This window comes from Mangifera indica, chromosome 20 (assembly GCF_011075055.1).
Source record: "Mangifera indica cultivar Alphonso chromosome 20, CATAS_Mindica_2.1, whole genome shotgun sequence".
Taxonomy (NCBI): domain Eukaryota; kingdom Viridiplantae; phylum Streptophyta; class Magnoliopsida; order Sapindales; family Anacardiaceae; genus Mangifera; species Mangifera indica.
The window spans coordinates 6,056,614-6,076,608 of NC_058156.1; the positions used below are offsets into that span (position 1 = coordinate 6,056,614).

Consider the following 19,995-nt stretch of genomic DNA (forward strand, 5'->3'; position numbering starts at 1 on the left):
TTTTTTCCTTTTTCTTTTTATCATCATCATCATCATCACCATAGGTCACATTATACCCTTAAAAACTTTGTGGCTGTGCTTAGTTTTATGTGAAATGATCCTTCTATTTTTTCTCGTGAACTTTTTCGTTTTGTTAATTATCTCCTCTTTTAATAGGGGTATTAGTAATATAAAATGTTGTTGATGCTTATAAACTTCTTAGTATTACTATCTTATGCTCAAGATCATTATCATTTGCAATCTCAAATGAATCAATCAATGTATCATTAGAGATAAAAATATAGATATTTGATTAACTTTGATTAATTTTAATATATTAATATATTTGCATCACAAATCTTTTAAAATCAACATTTATGCTAATATAGATTGGTTCATCATTTTTATTAATATATTTTATTATATTGTCGTTATTTAAAATTTATTATCATCTGTATCAAATTTTAAATGTAATTTTTTTATATTTATTTACGTGTCAACAGACCATTGGTGTTATGACGTGTCTTCAAGATTAACCGTAGTAGGTATTTTTTTTTTGCTTTCTGGCGAAGCGACGTTTGCAATAAAATCCCCTGCTTGTCAGTTGTCACCTTCCAAAATTTGTCAACTCTATGTAACGAATAAATACTATCACTCCGATATCTTCGAAGTCTCCAGATGGACCTTACTATTTCCCTGATTACCCCTTGTTCATGGATATTTCTAGAACTTCTTGAATTTATCAGCATTCAATATGTAAACGGGTCTACTCTGGAATCGTTTTCAGACTATTTTCTTTCTCGCTCCATCTTCAGAAACCAAATCACTTTGCCACCCCTAGTTTACAAAAAGTACAATCTGCTGCCCAATGTAAGTCCTCTTCAGCTAAAAATTGACAGATTACCAAATTTACCCTTGCGAAAAATAATATGAAACAAATTTAACAATTACTAAAAACTAAAATTCAAACAAAATAAAATAAATCACCAATTTAAAAACAAAACACATGGAAAATCATATAATACAAAGTTCAAATCATTAACATAACAAATAGGCACACCCTAATTGGTGAAAGAGATTGATCTCTGTAGAGAGCCCACCAATATAAAAAAAAAAAAAAACCCTTGTTTCTATGGGCTAAGATAAAAGTAGCTTTTACATCTACAACCCTCTGAACAAATTATTTAACTTTATCATCCATTGATGAGTATAATAAACTTTTTGGGCTTATTATAATAATAAAAAAAATTATAAAATTGTAGTAGAAACCCTAATTAAGAATTCTAAAAAACTTATTTTCAGCCCAGTGAGGACCAACAACATTGCCAATTATAGTTAGTTCTTTTTAGCCAGTTGTGATTTGGTCAATAGCAAACAATCACAACACATGTTGCATTCCGTCAGCCAATTTGTGAGCAAGTAAAGTTGCCAGCCCATTTGGTTGGCCTTTTTTTTTTTTTCGGGAGATTTTTAATTTTTTTTTAGGTTTTTTTAATGATTTAAAAAATTTTAATTATAATATAAAGTTTGACTGGAATAGGAACTCAAGTAGCTTCGTTTCGTGAGGGAAACTAATATGAATGTCTTTATTGTTAAAATTAATGACTGAATTTGAAAATAGGTGGATCGTTGACAGTTTTTCAAACATTGGGTGGGCCACGAAATTGGGGAAAAGAAAGGGAGAAAATAGTGATAAATTTTCATTTACGGGCACAACCGAACCGCTTCCGCCCTAAGTCTGTACACAACCGTAAAATTATCGAAAGTTAAGGGTAATATTGTAACTGGACGTATCGTAGAAATTTCCTTCTTAACGATTATAAATACCGCCAGAATCCCCATTCTTAGTTCATTACAGTTCAAAGTTGCTCGTACTTTCTTGCTCAATTTCAAGGCAGTTTTCGCGTTGTTTCTCTTGCTCAAAACAGTAATGGATGCTTTTTCTACCTTCTTCGAGTCTCAAAATGCATCTCGATGGAACTCTTTAAAGAACCTTAACCAGATCTCTCCCGTCGTGCAGTCTCATCTTAAACAGGTAAATTCTTCTTTATTTATCTTTTCGGGAAAATGTGCATTTCTCAATTTTTAGCTATTAAATGAGAATCATGCGATCTTTATCATATACTGCTGTAATGTTCAATCGGTTGCCGTTGTAGACATAATTTTTGCCTTCATAAGTTTAGAAGGTGAAGTCTTAATAGAAAATTTCGGTTTTAATTATATTCTATCTGCGTTACGATTTGATATGGTTTTTTTCTTTTGGTAATTAAATTTTGATATAGTTTGGTCATAAAATGGATTAATGCTTTCGATGATCCAAGGGACTATAGTATTGGAAGATGCTTATTTCTGTTCGCTCGCTGTGAAAAATACAAGTCCAGCTTAACGTTATGGGATAACTTATTTCAATCAATGTTTTTTCTAATGTATTTATTTTGTTATCTCCGAGAATGGGTTGCTCTTATCTATAAGACTTTGTTTTTGCAATTAGGTTTTCTGTATTTGTTCTTTTTTAATCACTTAAAAAAAGGGGCTTATGCAAATATCTAGGTTTATCTTTCCTTATGTTGTGCCCTTGTTGCATCGGCCACTGGAGTCTACCTGCATCTTCTCTGGAACATTGGTGGTCTCCTTACAACTTTTGCAACGCTAGGATGTATCTTTTGGCTTCTCTCAACTCCCCCTTATGAAGAGGTACTGCTGCTTGGTTTGTGTCCCTGAGGTTTCTATTCGGTTCGTATAATGTTATGGGTTCTTAATCTCATTTTGATTTTGTTGCATGGTGAGCAGCGAAAGAGAGTTGGTCTAATGATGGCAGCTGGCCTATTTGAAGGGGCCTCGATTGGTCCTTTGATTGATTTGGCCATTCAGGTTGATTCAAGGTACATGTCCAGTTATTTGTCATTTTCTTATGTTCAAGATATGATCTCTGGTTATACAGGATCGATTAGGTTATTATTTGATATAGTTACTTTCATAAACTGCTGCTACAATTTAGTAATTTAACTATTGTTCTATTTTTAAACTTGGTTGTATCTAAAGGACATCTATTCTGATTTGTAAGCAGAGAATAATTTGACTGAAGTTTCAATACACTAGAATTTCCTTTCTGGGAATATTTTTCTCATCTTTCTGATATTCTTGTTCCCTGCTGGTATAAACATTTGACTTCTCGGAATTATTGAGGATGCATGAATCTAATACTTTTGAGTTTGCTTCTGATTTGTGCTGTGTTTCAATTTGTTTTTTCCTGTATATATAATTATTGAGCATTTATTGCTTTATACTGTGTTAAGTCTATGTGATCATATTTCAGGTGAATGCTAAAAGTTTTCTTCCTCTTTTGGGTTACATGTCTTTACAATACTTCAGTTAGTGTTCTTGCAGCTCCAAAATTTATAATGGTTATGGAGTTAACATGTTTTTAAGTGATCCTTCCACTATGGGGGTCTATCGCAGACTTAAACTTCTTGAGTGTGATAATTGTTCACACATAGCTTATGATTGAGTTTCTTATCGGATGGTTGATACTAAAATTAACTGTGCTGATTATGAAATATATCTACCATTTTACAGCATTCTGATCACTGCATTTGTGGGAACTGGTCTGGCATTTGCATGTTTCTCAGTAGCAGCTATGGTGGCCAGGCGAAGAGAGTATCTTTACCTTGGCGGCTTGCTTTCATCAGGCCTGTCCATGTTATTCTGGTTGCAGTTTGCTTCCTCTATCTTTGGGGGTTCAACAACCATCTTCAAGTTTGAGGTGAGAAGATGATCGATTGTCAACTTTCTTATGGTGGCAAATTTGTTAGCTTATTGGATATAGATTTTTGCAGATGACATTTTCTAATATTCTTTTGATGGTTTGCAGCTGTACTTTGGGTTGCTGGTGTTCGTGGGCTACATTGTAGTGGACACCCAGGAGATAATTGAGAAAGCTCACTTTGGCGATTTCGACTATGTGAAACATGCCCTGACCCTTTTCACTGATTTCGTTGCTGTTTTTGTCCGTATACTCATTATCATGGTAAGTTAGAATGCCGGGGATATTTTTGCCATTAATTTTGATCTGGTTCACTAATCAGTACTCTGCCTCTAGGCAAAAAAGTTTTTTGTAATTAATTTGGTTCATAATTTTTTTTTTTTTTTTTTTGGAGCAGCTGAAAAATGCCAGTGAAAAGAATGAGAAGAAGAAGAAAAGAAGGGATTGAAAGTGTGGCTACCTGGGAACTCCACTCGTTTAACTTTGGGATGACATTTATATATATATATATATATTAACCTTCTTTTTCTTTAAACCATGCCACCCATTTAACTCTAGGAAAATGTATTTACCGGGCCGTTAGTGTTGGGTATTCCCCTAATTTGGGTGATCGTTTGTGGCTGGAATTCGGGTTGAACGTTGGCATCGGTCTCTGTTTTTATCAATAAAATAAAGTCACTGTTTTGTAGTATATTGGCTTGCTCAAATGATGGTTGCAAGTATAGAATAGTTGGTGTGTTACTGTGTTTTTGTTCTTAATTAATAGGTTTGTATTTCACCTATTTAACAAATATTTAATATTAGTATAAAAGTATTTTTGACATTTTATATATAATATATAATAAGGTAAATATCTATTACGTTTTTAACAAGTCTTAGTTAAAGTTTATGCTTTTAGCGTCTCACTCTTAAGTGTGTGATAGATTAAAGGTCAACAATCCACTAGTTTAGACGGATTTGATCATCAAAGATTGATAGTATCATATCAGGATTTTACTTTTAGAAACTACACATTATCATTTTACTATCTTTGACATCACTTTATCATGGTTAATATCTATTCAAATAGGTTTTCCTTGAGTGTTCACATATTGAGAATGATATTGACAATTTAACAGAAAGTCATGACTTTCAACTTTGATCTGATTAATAGTTTTATTTGGTTTTTAAAATTTTAAAAAACTTTAAAATCTTTTTTAATTATTAAAATTTTACATTTAAATAAAAATATATTTATTAAATAAAAGAAATGAAGGCTCTTTAGGAATCTTATGGCCAAATGACATTTCCATCAATGGTTTGGTGAAGTGACGAATCATTACTTTTTAAGTTTAAAAAAACTTTTTTACACCTATATATTAAAGTTAACTTTTGTTTATATGAAAGTGTTAAAAAGATTAAAAATAGTCTTCAAGCTAAATAATGCTTTGTTCTCAAATTTTATTAAATATATTTTTCTTGCTAATTTATATTAATTTAAATGAATATAAATTAATTGTCATCCATTATTTTTATCATTGATAATATTTAAAATCACTCTAGTCAATGCAATTTTAAATTCAATGGATTGTATCAAATCAATTTGATGTGATTTAAATAATATTTAAAGTTAATATTGCTTACACTTACAATAGTACAAGTATAAATTACACTTTAACTCTAAATACTATTTTTTTCTCTTCATTTTTATTTCACCTAAAATAAATTTAAAAAATTAATTGTTGTTAGCGAGGGAAGGAATCTCTGCAACATTTAAATTAATAAATTCCATTGGCTTCTTAATTTATTATTATTCAGTTTTAACGGTAATCTCTCTCTTTTACCTCAGTTTTCCAATAAGGGAATAAACTTCTACAATATGAAACAAAATTTGAAGCAGGATGATTTTTCAATAGGGAATGCACCTGTGATCGAATAAAAAAACCCATGAGAGAAATTTAGAGAAAGAAATCACTAACCATTATAAAAGATTCAACTTAGACACAAGGAAAAGAGAGACGAAAATTGTCAAATTTCTTTAGAAAATTCATATTTATTGAAAAATCATCCAATTTTCTTTAGAGAAAATTGTCAAAATCTAGGTTTGGATAAAAAATAGACAAATCATAGGTTTGCGTCGATGCTAGGGGTTAGAGTTAACACCAAGGCTTGGTGTTAATGCCAATCCCCTTGGTCTCATATGGAAAAAACTGTTTAAACACAATTGCTTAATGCCAATGCCAATCCATTGGATGCTTTATAATGCCCAGGTTTTAAACGTAGATGCTTTTATATTTATTTTAAGCCAAAATAGAAAAAACTGCATTTAAGATTTGATATGAAGGGCAATAGATTTCAGGTGATGATAATGTGACGAGATATATAAAGGATTTTGGTAAGAAAATTAGAATTTTTAGATCATGTTTACATCATATATAACAATGGTAATATAAAATATACACGTTGTTTCAAGAAATAAAACATAGAAACATGTAAACTACCTTGTACATTGTAAGTTGACTTGAAGTTTGAAAGCTTGAATCACTAAAATAAGTGATCTCTTGACTTGCACCCTTCAAGGAAGAAAATGGATGCTTTTTCCTGGCAAAAGAAGAAGAAGAGAAAAATATAAATCTTTCTACATTTTTCTCTCTTTTATTAAATTAAAACTCGATATTTATCAAGTTAAAGCATGTGTTCAATTCTCATTGGTTGATAATTAAGAGAAATTAGAATTTGACATATGTTGAATAATTTGTATCCAAAATTATTCATTCTAACTTTCTAAACAATTTAAAAGGTGTAAAATGACAATTTTGCCCATTTTCCAAATCTTATTCGAAAAACACAATTTTTATCCTTGGAAAGTGCTAGCCAACCATGGATAAATATTTTCATCTTCATAACATCATTTTCTTCTTTGAAATATGGGTGTGACCTTCAAGGTTCATAGTGACGTAGTCGTGGGTCCCATATTGAACGATATGTTTCATTATATCACTGTATAAACTAAAACTGTCGTTAACCCATATACTTCATTTTCCGCTATAAAACGAAGCTCCCACTGATCATGTGGTGTCATATAGCCATGTCTCATGACCAATACATCACAATGAAGTACAAGCTTCACATAATGTCAAATGAACATTTCTTACTCACACTTACCATATAGTTCAATTCCTCCGTCGTTACATCTCGATTAAACTTGGATTCATGGAATGCCAAAATCCAATATTTAATCTTTTCGAATATCAAGTAACACATCATAATGTGCCACATCAAAACTCTCTTCATGTGGTCTTTTACCTACATTGGTCAGTGTCTTAGATTTTCATGTTTCTCGATATTCGTATGGGAACTCAAGAGCAGTCGAGCTGACGAATCCCTGTATGATCATCACTTGTCCTCTTGCTCAAACAACATATGATCAAAGCGGCTTCTGAATGAGACATGATTAGCCTCGTGGTATACACCGTATGAACCATACGTTTCGGAACGAAACACAACTGTGATATCTCAAGTCAAATGATCTATACACTAGTATGATTTACAATGTGTCATTGACTACATATTAATGCCCATGTGATCATCGTTCAACGGTCACGTTCGATAAACAATACAATATAATAATCTTTGATCAATTTTCTAACTATCAAACGGTTCTATTGTTTACTTATGTGTATATCCACCATGTGTAATATCATCCACTGATATACTGTGGTGATATAACACACATCCACTATGCAATACTATTGCCCAAACAGATTGCCTATACGGGGAATGATTTGATGACATTTATTAAAATTCATCGGGACCTTTCACATGTCATATGCATGTAGTTAATATGGATGTAATATACAACTACAACATAAATATAAAAGTGATGCAGACAACATGTGAAGTATTATTAATAATGTATATGCAAAATATATAACCCTTGAAACCAACAAAGCGATTGGTTTTTAGGGCATATTCTAACAAGAACTCCCACTTGCACTAGAGTCAATCGCTGTAGTACCTAATGCCTATCCTCTCTAGATGCTGGTCTAACAGTCTTTGTGTCAGTGTTTTAGTTAGTGGGTCTGCAAGATTGTCTGCTGAAGCAATCTTCTGAATGACAATATCTCCAGCTCTAACGAATTCTCTCAAGATATGATATTTTCGCTGAACATGATTTGACCTTTGATGTGCTCTTGGTTCCTTTGCCTGTGCAATGACACCAGTATTGTCATAGAATATAATTACTGGTTGACTCATCTGAGGAACCACGTCCAATTCTGTGGAGAATTTACGCATTCAAACAAGCTCTTTCGCAGCTTCTGAAGCGGTAATATACTCAGCTTCCGTAGTAAAGTCTGCAGTAGTCGATTGTTTTGCACTTTTCTAACTGACTGCGCCTCATTACAAACAAAAATAAATGTAGACGTAGACTTTCTATCGTCTACATTTGACTTAAAATCAAAATCTGAGTATCCTTTGAGCGTCAACTCTAAAGCCCCATAACCTAGTATCAACTCCTTGGTCCTTCTTAAATACTTCAAGATGGCTTTTACTGTTGTCCAGTGTCTTTCTCTAGGATTTGACTGATATTTGCTTACTGCATTAACTACAAAAGCAATTTCTGGTCGTGTACATAACATAGCGTACATGAGACTCCCTACTACCGAAGCATATGACACCTCAGACATTCACTGTAGTTCCTTATCAGTCTTTGGACACATATCTTTTGATAGATGTGTTCTATGAGGAAATGGTAGAAGACCTCTCTTAGAGTCTTGCATATGAAAGCGTTTTAACACTTTTTGTATGTACAACTTTTGAGATAAACCTATTAATCATTTCACTCTATCTCTATAAATGCGAAAACCTAGAATATAAGTTGCTTCTCTTAGATCCTTCATAGAGAAAGATTTCGCTAGCCATAGCTTAACCTCAGTCATAATGCCAATGTTGTTTCCAATTAATAATATGTCATCTATATACAAGACTAGGAAAACGACAATTTTATCCCTATCCAATTTATAAACACACGACTCATCTAGATTTTTAATGAAACTAAATACTCGGATCGTTTCATCAAACCGGATATTCCAGCTTCTTGAAGCTTGTTTCAATCCATATATAGATGGATGTAGTTTGCACACTTTATGCCTCTCGGTAGTGGATACAAAACCGATTGGCTGCTCCATATAGATATTTTCCTCAATATATCCATTGAGAAAAGCAGTTTTAGCATCTATCTGTCATATCTCATAATCATAGTGTGCTGGGATAGCTAGCAAAATTTTGATGGATTTAAGCATCGCGACTGGTAAAAAGGTCTCCTCATAATCCAACCTTTACTTTTGAGTATAACTTTTAGCTACCAATCGAGCTTTATAAGTTTCAACTTTTCCATCCTTACCAATTTTCCTCTTGAAGATCCATTTACATTTGATCGAAACTATTCCATCAGGTGGATCAATGAGTGTCCATACTTGATTGGCATTCATAGATTCAATTTCTAAATTCATTGCCTCTAACCATCTGCCAGAGTGAATATCCAATATTGCCTCTTGGTAAGTTTTTGGATCCTCTAGATGCTCAGTCAGAAATCCATATCTCTCGGGAGGTCGAGACACTCAAGCAGACTTTCTTATTTGAGCCGTTGTAGTTGGTATAGGTGATTATATACCTGAAGGATTTACCTGAATAGGCTCGGTTACTGGCTCTCCAGACTCTTCTTTGAGCACAATTTTCCTTCCTGCACCACTTTCCTTCCTATACCACTTTCCTCTAAGAACTCTTTTTCAAGAAAATGTGTATTTCTACTGACCATAATTCTTTGATCAGAGTGAAAGTAGAAATAATATCTTAAACTTTCTTTGGATACCTGATGAACCGACCCTTTTCTACTCGGGACTCCATTTTATCAGTTCTAACCACTTTGACAAATGTTGGACATCCTCAGATTTTCAGGTAGTTTACACTTGGAAGTTTGCCATACCATAATTCATATGGTGTCTTTCGAACGGACTTTGATAGTACTTTATTCAGCACATGTAATGTTGTCTGAAGAGCATATCCTCATAAATAAACTGACAAATTAGTAAAACTCATCATAGATCGTACCATATCTAACAAAGTATGATTTCTCCATTCAAACACACCATTATGCTGTGGTGTGAATGACGGAGTCAACTGAGATAGTAGTCCTTTATCTCTTAGAAACTCCTGGAATTTTGTACTCAAGTATTCACCTTCACGATCTGAACGTAAAACTTTAATATTCTTTCCAGTCTGGTTTTCTACTTCCTTTTAGAACTCTCTGAAATTTTCAAAAGCTTCAGATTTGTATTTCAACAAATACCCATATCGAGAATAATCATTGATAAAGGTAATGAAGTATGAAAAACCTCATTGGGCCATTTCATTAAAGGGGCCACACACATCAGTGTGTATCAACTATAATATATTTTTGGCTTATTCCCTTTTATTCTTAAACGAAAACTTGATCATTTTTCCTCGACGACAAGATTCACAAGTAGGATAGGGTTCTAAACCCAATGAACCTAAAAGTCTATTTTGTCCTAATTGTCGAATCCGATCTTCTCCAATATGACCAAATCTGTGATGCCATAGAACTATTGGATTTATATGTTCTCTAGTTCTTTTAGATGATTTGGAATACATGGTGCTATGTAAATCAAGTTCTACCACATACAAATCATTTGTATTGATAGTATTTCCTACTAATATATTCCCAAAATAAATTAGGCATTCATTTCCAGTAAATGAAAACTGATAGCCATTTTTACACAAAACTGTAATAAAGATGATATTCTTGGTGGCATTAGCAAAATACAAAGTTTTATACAAAGTTATTACATGCCTAGTGGTAACTGTACACTACATACACCCACAGCCTTTGTGGAAACTCATGTCCCATCGGCCAGTCTTAGTGTGATCTCATCATGTCTCAAGGCAGAACTATTCTGCAGATGCTGCAAACAAGCACAAACATGTGAAGTTGCAGTAGAATCTAATATCTAGGAATCAATATTTGAATTAACATTTAATTCAAATTCAATTACATGACACTGATATGTACCTGTTTTGCTTTTTCTTATATCATCAAGGTATAGAGGGCAGTTCCTCTTCCAATGCCCCTCTTGGTTGCAATAAAAACAATTGCTCTTCTCCTACTTCTTTTCTTTCTGTGGAACAGATGGTCATGGAGGCTAAGAACGTGATGCCCTGATGCCAGAACCCTTCATCCTAGAAGGCCTAGTAGTGGTTTTCTTAAAACCCTTTCTTTGTACTTTTGGTCCACCAGATCCCATCTGTGAACCTCTCTACCAAGGCTTTTGAGCTTGCCTCTTTTTGCCTCTCATGGCAAAGGTAGCTAACAACTCAACTGGTGTTTTCCCTTTCTTATCATTATTGTAAAATTCTTAAATATCATTGAGAAGCTCAGGGAGAGTGCGCTCAATCCTATTGAGATTATAATTTGTAATAAACAGTTTAAAAGTTGGAGGGAGTGAATGAAGAATCAAATTCACCCGAATATTATGCAACAAATCTGTGCCCATAATTTGTAACTCCCCAGTCTTGTTAATCATTTTAATAACATGATCATCTACGGAAATACCCTCCTTAAGTCGCATGCTAAATAGTGAAGTCATCAAATTATATTTCTTCACTCAAGCATTTTCATTATATAATTGTCTTAAAGTAGTGATAATTTCATACGCACTCTTCACGTTCTCAAACCGAGTTTGAAGTTCAGAGTTTATTGATGCCAGCATATAACTACAAACTCGTAAGTCAGCATCTACCCATTCAGCATAAGCCCTTTGCTCTTCCTCAAGGGCATCAGGGTCCACTGTTGTTGGTAAAGGTGTCTCTAAGACATAAACTGACTTTTCAAGATTGAGAACAATGGTCAGATTTCTCAGCCAATCCTTAAAATTGGGACCAATAAGCACATGCGAGTCTATCAATTTCAGGAGTATATTGTTTGTCGTTGACATTTTGAAATTCTAGATCACAAGAGAGAATACTGCAAGAAATAACAAATTCATTAGAAATTACCAATAAACCTAATCTTATTAGCTCCAACTATTTTATTTAAATTTATACTTCCCCAACTGAAGATTCGAAAAGTTCATTGGATTACTTTCTAGTGGGGAATCAAATTCTTATCAAACTTGACAAACCACACATAATAGATCTAAGTCCGTCAAGCTCAATAAGTAGGAATCAATTTCCTTTTACATTCTAAATGCAAGCTATGATTCATGTGAGCCTCTAGCTTTGAGCACCACACATAATAGATCTAAGCACTCTAAACTAGTCAAATTCAACCCATCGTGTTTTCTAGAAATAATACCCCTATCACTCTCGCACATAATAGAATCTAGGGAATGACAGAAATAATACTCTAGACACCAATCGACTAATTTTACGCCATATGACATAGTATCCGTTACATAATAGAAATCTAGGATTTCCAGCCTTATGACGTAATCCTAATCGACCTACAATGGAAGGCTCGAATTTGATATTGAAAATTTGGGGAAGATTTTATTGTTATTGATTAGGTTCAGTTTATATCTTGAGTAGTCTAGTATGTATCTTTGGATAAGTATTTGTCACCCAAGACATGTTACTAAACCATATTCTTACAATTTATGCCATTGAAAACTTTTCTAATATCCTAAATGGTATTGTAAGAATATTTCATGCCTAAAAGTTTTAGTTCTCTAAAACACAAAACTATTGTAAGAATATGTCATGCCTAAAAGTTTTAGTTCTCTAAAATACAAAACTATGTGTTATATGCCATAAATAAATTACATGATAACATAAAACATAAAACTTAGGCATGTTATTAAACACATATCAACTATATTATTCAATAATCAAAAGAAGTCATATTTTAATACAACTTAGTATATCACATATCTAAAATGTACATTAGGTTGATCTTGCATATAAGACATCCAATATCTTATAACTGAATCCTAGACTAGCAAACTTAAGTTTTTATTTATGTATCTAAGACAATAAACATATCCAATATGTTAAGTCCATTTCAATCTAGCATACATAATATTAAACATTTAGATGCATGATGTTTACCATGTCACAATGTCTCATATATAGCATACACATGTCACACATTAATATTATCACATATACCTATAATAACATGATATTTTGGGTATCATACTAATATTTGTAACACCATAGTCAAACATTCAAACATAGAAATTAAATTTGTAATTTGGTAAACTTAACAAATAATTTATCATACTTCATGCTCTTTATTCAAGTTTGCTAAAACACAAACACATCCAATGTTTGGTGTCTACAAGATCAAACCATAACAAATATACAAAGTAATTAAACCAAAATTTTATATTGCATTTTTCTTGAAACCAACCATGAAACCCTAATTCTTGATGTTTCCAAAACACATACCAAGTTCACCAAAATCTCACTTAACATGTTTCAATTCATACTTAAACATGAATAGATTTTAAAATGACAAGTTGTAAAATAAATACATAACACGTCTAATATGAGCCAAATTCACAAGTGTCATACATTTCACCAAATCATTACATATATGAATCATTCATCATTCAAACATAATCCATCTCATCATGTAATAATTATTCAAGTATGAATATGGTTACTCATAAAGTAATTTATCCAATCCAAGCTATCAAGAATTCAATTCTCAATCAAACCAAGTCAAACACTAGTTTAATGAATTAATAACAATTCAATCAACATTGAATGTTATTTCCATCAACCAGATACATGGAAATTATGTCAACTTGTTCATGCCCTTCACCAAGTCACACAAACTAAGTTTCTTAAAAACACATTCCCGTGTAAAGTCAAGATTCAAATTCATGTGTATATCATGATAATCATGTATAAATCATGATTCAACCATTAATTTCAAAAACACCCAAATTTCTAAAATTAGGGTTTTTTTGTTTTTGTTTTTAATTATGTCAAAAGTTATCCAACATAATTTCAACAATTTAAAGCTTCTCAAATGCTATCAAGACATTCCTAATAACATATGTACACTTGGTTTGAACCAATCACACATAACAAAACTTATATCTTAGATTTTGATCACTAACACTTCCAAACACCCAAAATTATGACATGTTCTTGTCATTCAAAGATTAAACTCTTGCTCTGATACCATTTGAAGGATTTTGGCAAGAAAATTAGAATTTTTAGATAATGTTCACATCATATGTAACAATGGTAATATAAAATTTACATGTTGTTTCAAAAAATAAAACATAGAAACATGTAAACTACCTTGTACCTTGTAAGTTGACTTGAAGTTTGGAAGCTTGAATCACTAAAATAAGTGATCTCTTGACTTGCACCCTTCAAGGAAGAAAAATGGATGCTTTTTCTCGGCAAAAGAAGAAGAAGAAGAGAAAAATATAAATGTTTATACATTTTTCTCTCTTTTATTAAACTAAAACTTGATATTTATCAAGTTAAAGCATGTGTTCAATTCTCATTGGTTGATAATTAAGAGAAATTAGAATTTGACAAATGTTGAATAATTTGTGTCCAAAATTATTCATTCTAACTTTCAAAACAATTTAAAAGGTGTAAAATGATAATTTTGCCCATTTTCCAAATCTTATTCGAAAAACATAATTTTTATCCTTGGAAAGTGCTAGCCAACCATGGATAAATATTTTCAGCTTCATAACACCATTTTTTTCTTGAAATATGGGTGTGACCTTCGAGGTTCATAGTGACATAGTCGTGGGCGCTATATCAAACGATACGTTTCATTATATCACTGTATAAACTAAAACTGTTATTAACCCATATACTTCATTTTCCACTACAAAACGAAGCTCCCACTAATCATGTGGTGTCTTATAGCAATGTCCCATGACCTCTACATCATAATAAAGTACAAATTTCACATAATGTCAAATGAATCTTTCTTACTCACACTTATCATGTAGTTCAATCCCTCCGTCGTTACATCCCGATTAAACTTGGATTCATGAAATGTCAAAATCCAATATTTAATATTTTCGAATATCAAGTAATACATCATAATGTGTCACATTGAAACTCTCTTCATGTGGTCTTTTACCTATACTAGCCAATGTCTTAGATTTTCATATTTCTCGATATTCGTATGGGAACTCGAGAGTTATCGAGCTAACAGATCCCTGTATGATCATCACTTATCCTCTCGCTCAAGTAACATATGATCAAAACAACTTCTAAACGAGACATGATTAGCCTTGTGGTATACATCTTATGAACCATATGTTTCGGAATGAAGCACGACTGTGATATCTCAAGTCAAAGGATCTATACACTAATATGATTTACGATGTGTCATTGACTACATATTAATGCCTATGTGATCATCGTTCAGTGGTCACGTTCGATAAACAATATAATATAATAACTTTTGATCAGTTTTCTAACCATCAAACGGTTCTATTATTTATCTATATGTATATCCACCATGCCTAATATCATCCACTGATATACTGTGGTGATATAGCATACATCCACTATGCAATACTATTGCCCAAATAGATTGCCTATGCAAGGAACGATTTGATGATGTTTATTAAAACTCATCGAGACCTTTCACATGTCATATGCATGTAGCTAATATGGATGTAATATACAACTACAACATAAATATAAAAGTGACGCAGAAAACATGTGAAGTATTATTAATAATGTATATACAAGATATACAACCCTTGAAACCAACAAAGTAATTGGTTTTTAGGGCATATTCTAACAAGATATTGGTAGGAATGAGAGAGGGATGTGCATTGACACAAGTGTTGATTTTGGAAGATTTATAATGTGAATAAGCTATTGTTTAAGACTCAATCGAAGTCAGCCAAATATGCACATATTTACTAGTGATGTGAGTCCAATGGAGATTGTAGACAAGGATGATCTGAAGTATTTAATGGTTGAAGTAAGAAGTTTACGAGGATCAATCAAACTCTATGTTACCAAGAGTCCAATTGATGGAGGAGATAATTGACAAGCTAAAGATTGTCATGAGAAAGAAAGGGAGGATCATCGATAGACGAGTAGACATAGTTATAAAGTTTCCAAAATTTTGGTGGGAATTATGGTAATGATGACATCGAGCCAAGATGTTTGTAGAAGTCAAAGTTATGCTTGTAATGAGAGAGCTGAATGTAACATGAGACGTCATGACTCTATAAATATTGAAGTATATCCACGTCATATCTATAATCTAAATCTGTTTCAATGGGTTCCTAAGCCTGCTATTGATGTTGAGAATTCAAGTATTAGTAATCAGGTACACAAAGGGACAACCATTTGCAAGTGATAAGACAAAGGCAAAATTGAAAACATTATTTCAAACATATGCATTAAAGACATGAATTCAATGGAAAATCAGTAACTCTGATAATATATGGTATGATATTAAGTGCGTACATCCATAATATAAATAGTAGACACGAGTAACGACAAAAAAAGATAGAGACCATTGGGTAGTAAGATGTCTAGACAAGACACACACTTGTCCACAAGATCAAATATTATCACATTATAGACAAGTTGATACAGAGTCATTAGGGAACATACTTAAATTAATATTTGTGGTTGATCACGTTTATTGACCCAAGAAAATTATTTCAGACATGGTAGATAGGTAAAAAATCAACACTTTCTACACGCAAACGTGACGTGTCAAAACATATACACTAAATGCATTACAAGGATCTTTAGAAAAGTTTTTCATACTATTATGTGAGTTTTGTCATAATTTAGAGCTTAAGAACCCAAGAATCATGACACATATTGATATTGACCCAAAAAATAGGTTTGAGTTTTTCTTCATGTGTATGGGTTATTTAATAAGAGGGTTTAAATAATTCTATCATCTAATGATATGCATTGATGCTTCACACTTAAAGGGAAAGTATTTTGGGTTTCTTTTCATTATTGTTGCAAAGGATATGAATAATCAAATTTATGCGCTCACCTTTGATATTGGGAACAAGGAGAGAATCGATTCGTAGACCCTATTTTTGATGTATCTATGCATATGCATTGGTGATTTGCTAGATTTGACCATTATTTCTGATCACCATCATTCAAAAATTACGTCAGTGGTGAACATACTGCTTTATGCTTGTCATGGGTTTTGTAATTATCATATAAAAGGGTAACATGTGTACGCAATTCAAAAAAACCAAACATATTAAAAGATTATTTTGGAAAGTTGTTAAAGCATGTTGCCTCAGGACTTCCAAGCTATCATAAGTAGAATTGCCTGAGTAAATCCCATTCCAACAGCCTATTTGACCAACATTAGGTATGAAAGATAGTTTTTCAATGCTTTGACACGGACTACTCGTACTTTGTCTGTCACCATATTAGTTGGGTTTCTAAAGAACACAATGCAACATTAGTTTTTCAATAGACAAAATATGACTAGTACGTATAACTAAAATTGGTTTGATGTATTTTTTTTCATTGTATTTATCAGTTGCTTTTACAGGTCAGAGATCTCACCCATTAACACCTTGGGCAGAGAAAAATTTGTTAGACATGTGCTCAAATATGCCAATATTGTGGTTAAACCAATCAATATGCAACAATACGAAGTCCATAATTCATGACAATAGGTGTTCATCATGAATATTCTCTACTGAACTTGTAACTGTGGGAAATTTCAACTTTCCTAGATTTCACATGCATATGCCATGACTATTGCAAGGTACAATAACCTCTTGGACTATGAAAGATGGATCAGTGCATATTGCTCGATAGAATTTTTACAAGGGGTGTATAGAAAAGTTGTTAATCCATTAGAGAATCAATTTGGGCACCATCAAATATGCCTACAATTTATCCTTCAATGATGTATCAACAACAGTCCAATCATTCTTCTAGCCATGCAAGATAACCTTCATAAGGAAAGAAAGTATGACCATAACACTGCAATTGATGCTATCAACCTGCCCATAATTACTTGAATTGTCTAAGTCCAGCTTCAGTGCTAGTGGTTGGCTCATCTTACGCATCAGGTAACAGATAAAGATGAGGTTATCGTAGTCACGATGCAACCCATATGGCCAAATAGATTATCATGGTTAATTTTTTTATTGTCTGATATTGTAATTTTAGGTGTATATATATTGCATGTTTAATTTATATGTTAGGTTTTGTCCAAATTTTAATGTATTAAATTTTTATTTTTAGGCTCTTATATGTATGCAATGGTAGTGGCTCAAAACAATAATATAGAATTACCATGACATTTATTTATTATTGTTCATTTTATGTATATATTGGATTTTATTGACTCACACACTATGTATTTTGTATTAACATATTTTATTAATTTATTTCAGTTCATGAATAAGCATTAAGGAATAATCAAAAGGAAGTTATGATAGAAAATGCAAATACATCACTAAAACAATAATAAAATGAAATTCAATTCATATGCATGCTTACCCACACCTTAAGTGAAATCCTTAAAACCTACATTTTGATAATCCAATTGAATTTAATAAAGACGACAATTTAAGTACAGTTTGGGAACAAAAAAAAAACCCTAAACTCTAAATACTTATTAAGGGTCCTCCCATGGAATATGGTTATGGCCACGCATTTTCTTAACCTTTTAGAATGTTTGGATGTGAAGTTAAATAAACGATCTCTAACAAGGTATTCTATAAACATAAGCAAAAAAAGGTCATAATCTCCGCTTGCTACATCTTGTTTTAGCACATCATGAATACACTTGTATTGCAACATTGGTGGAGTCTCTGGTGGTTGAATTCCTTTTAATGTATAAAAATTGCTTCCCTTTATTAGGTATGTCAGTGTCCTATATGATATCATTAACTTCTTTATTCTCTCTAAGCTAATGATATATTAGGTAAAGTCGTATACAACTTCTAGTCGTTCATATCCAATAGACCGCATGCCCAGTATTGGTTGTCAAAGTTAAGGGGAATGAATACCTACCAAACAATAAAGAGAAATGAGTACAATTATCGATAACTGTAAACCTTAGACAACTTACGTTTGTAAACCACCTTGTTGACACTGCTCCATGGTTAAAAGCATTCATTGGTTGTATATATGAGATGTCATTAATTTGATCTAAGAAAAATAAGGGTCATTTTATATTTGCACCCAAACTTTTGAACTTATTTATCATTATAAGAGATCTACAACGAACTAGGTCAAAACAATCATCCAGTTACTATCTTGAAAAGATTTATAGAGTATTCCCATGAAAGCTTTGATGTGACATGTAAGTTAAACCATAAGTTGAAAATGATAACCAATATGAACAAAGACAAAGGAATTGTACATACCGTGTTTTCTAACTAGTCCTCCCAATTTACAATGTAGGTCTACTAGATTTTGCTCACATTAGCAATCGTTTTGTTCGGTCCTCAAGGAAAACACATTAATTATCATTATTTAAAGCACCACGATACCATAATAAGAACTATAGGTAGTCCTTAGCCGATCGTGAGTCCATAAGATGCTTTTCAGGTACGAGTTGTTTGTTTTTTCATACCTTTATTGGATTTGTGAAAAGACTTATCAATTGCTTTCCTTTTCACAACACACATCAAATGTTGCCACTTTTTTTTATAATCAACAACTTCTCAATAGTTGTTAGTGGGTCATTCTCTTGATGTTGCACATCATTGTTTGATGAGTCATCCAACTGAAAAAAACTATGGTTTTCATTATCTATAATACAACTTGATGGCCTAGGACCTGAGTATGATGTAGTAGTTATGCATATATTGTCGAGGTTAGATGTAGATAATGATAGCATGACCTTAGCTGAGGTTAAGTTCCTTTTTAGAAATGTGAGCAGAAGTTGACTAGGAGTCTAGGGTATAACTTTGATATTCATGGTGGTATAGCAAATTTAGTTGCTAGATCTCAACAGTCTGGTCATAGAGGAAACAATTCTGGTATGGGAGCTTACTATGTTAATAGTATAATTTCTTCTAATGATGAAGGGTTTTAGTTTGCCCAAGGTACAAGATGGGTAAGAAATTTTAAAAAGTCTAGAGTAATTTGTCAAGTTTGTGACAAAAGTGGACACATAACTTTTTCATGTCACTATAGGTTTGACATTACCTTTATAGGTGATGCAAAAAATCAATTTAGGGCTAATAATCACACTAGTTTTATACTGGGGCCTCAGTCACTAATCCACCTAACCAATAAAA

General features: G+C 32.4%; 2 protein-coding genes across 2 annotated transcripts; one reads left to right on the plus strand and one right to left on the minus strand.

The window, feature by feature from the left end:
* Positions 1-1,819: 1,819 nt before the first annotated feature.
* On the plus strand, positions 1,820-4,433 carry LOC123203957 (bax inhibitor 1-like). Its single transcript, XM_044620455.1, has 6 exons — positions 1,820-2,014; positions 2,530-2,673; positions 2,770-2,861; positions 3,556-3,742; positions 3,851-4,006; positions 4,140-4,433. The coding sequence occupies exons 1-6, from the start codon at positions 1,910-1,912 to the stop codon at positions 4,188-4,190; spliced, it is 735 nt and encodes a 244-aa protein (XP_044476390.1). The 5' UTR covers positions 1,820-1,909; the 3' UTR covers positions 4,191-4,433.
* A 6,205-nt stretch (positions 4,434-10,638) lies between these two features.
* LOC123204816 lies at positions 10,639-11,733 on the minus strand. Its single transcript, XM_044621618.1, has 3 exons — positions 11,453-11,733; positions 11,263-11,368; positions 10,639-10,704 (listed from the first exon to the last, which is right to left on the minus strand). The coding sequence occupies exons 1-3, from the start codon at positions 11,731-11,733 to the stop codon at positions 10,639-10,641; spliced, it is 453 nt and encodes a 150-aa protein (XP_044477553.1).
* Between the last annotated feature and the right edge of the window lie 8,262 nt (positions 11,734-19,995).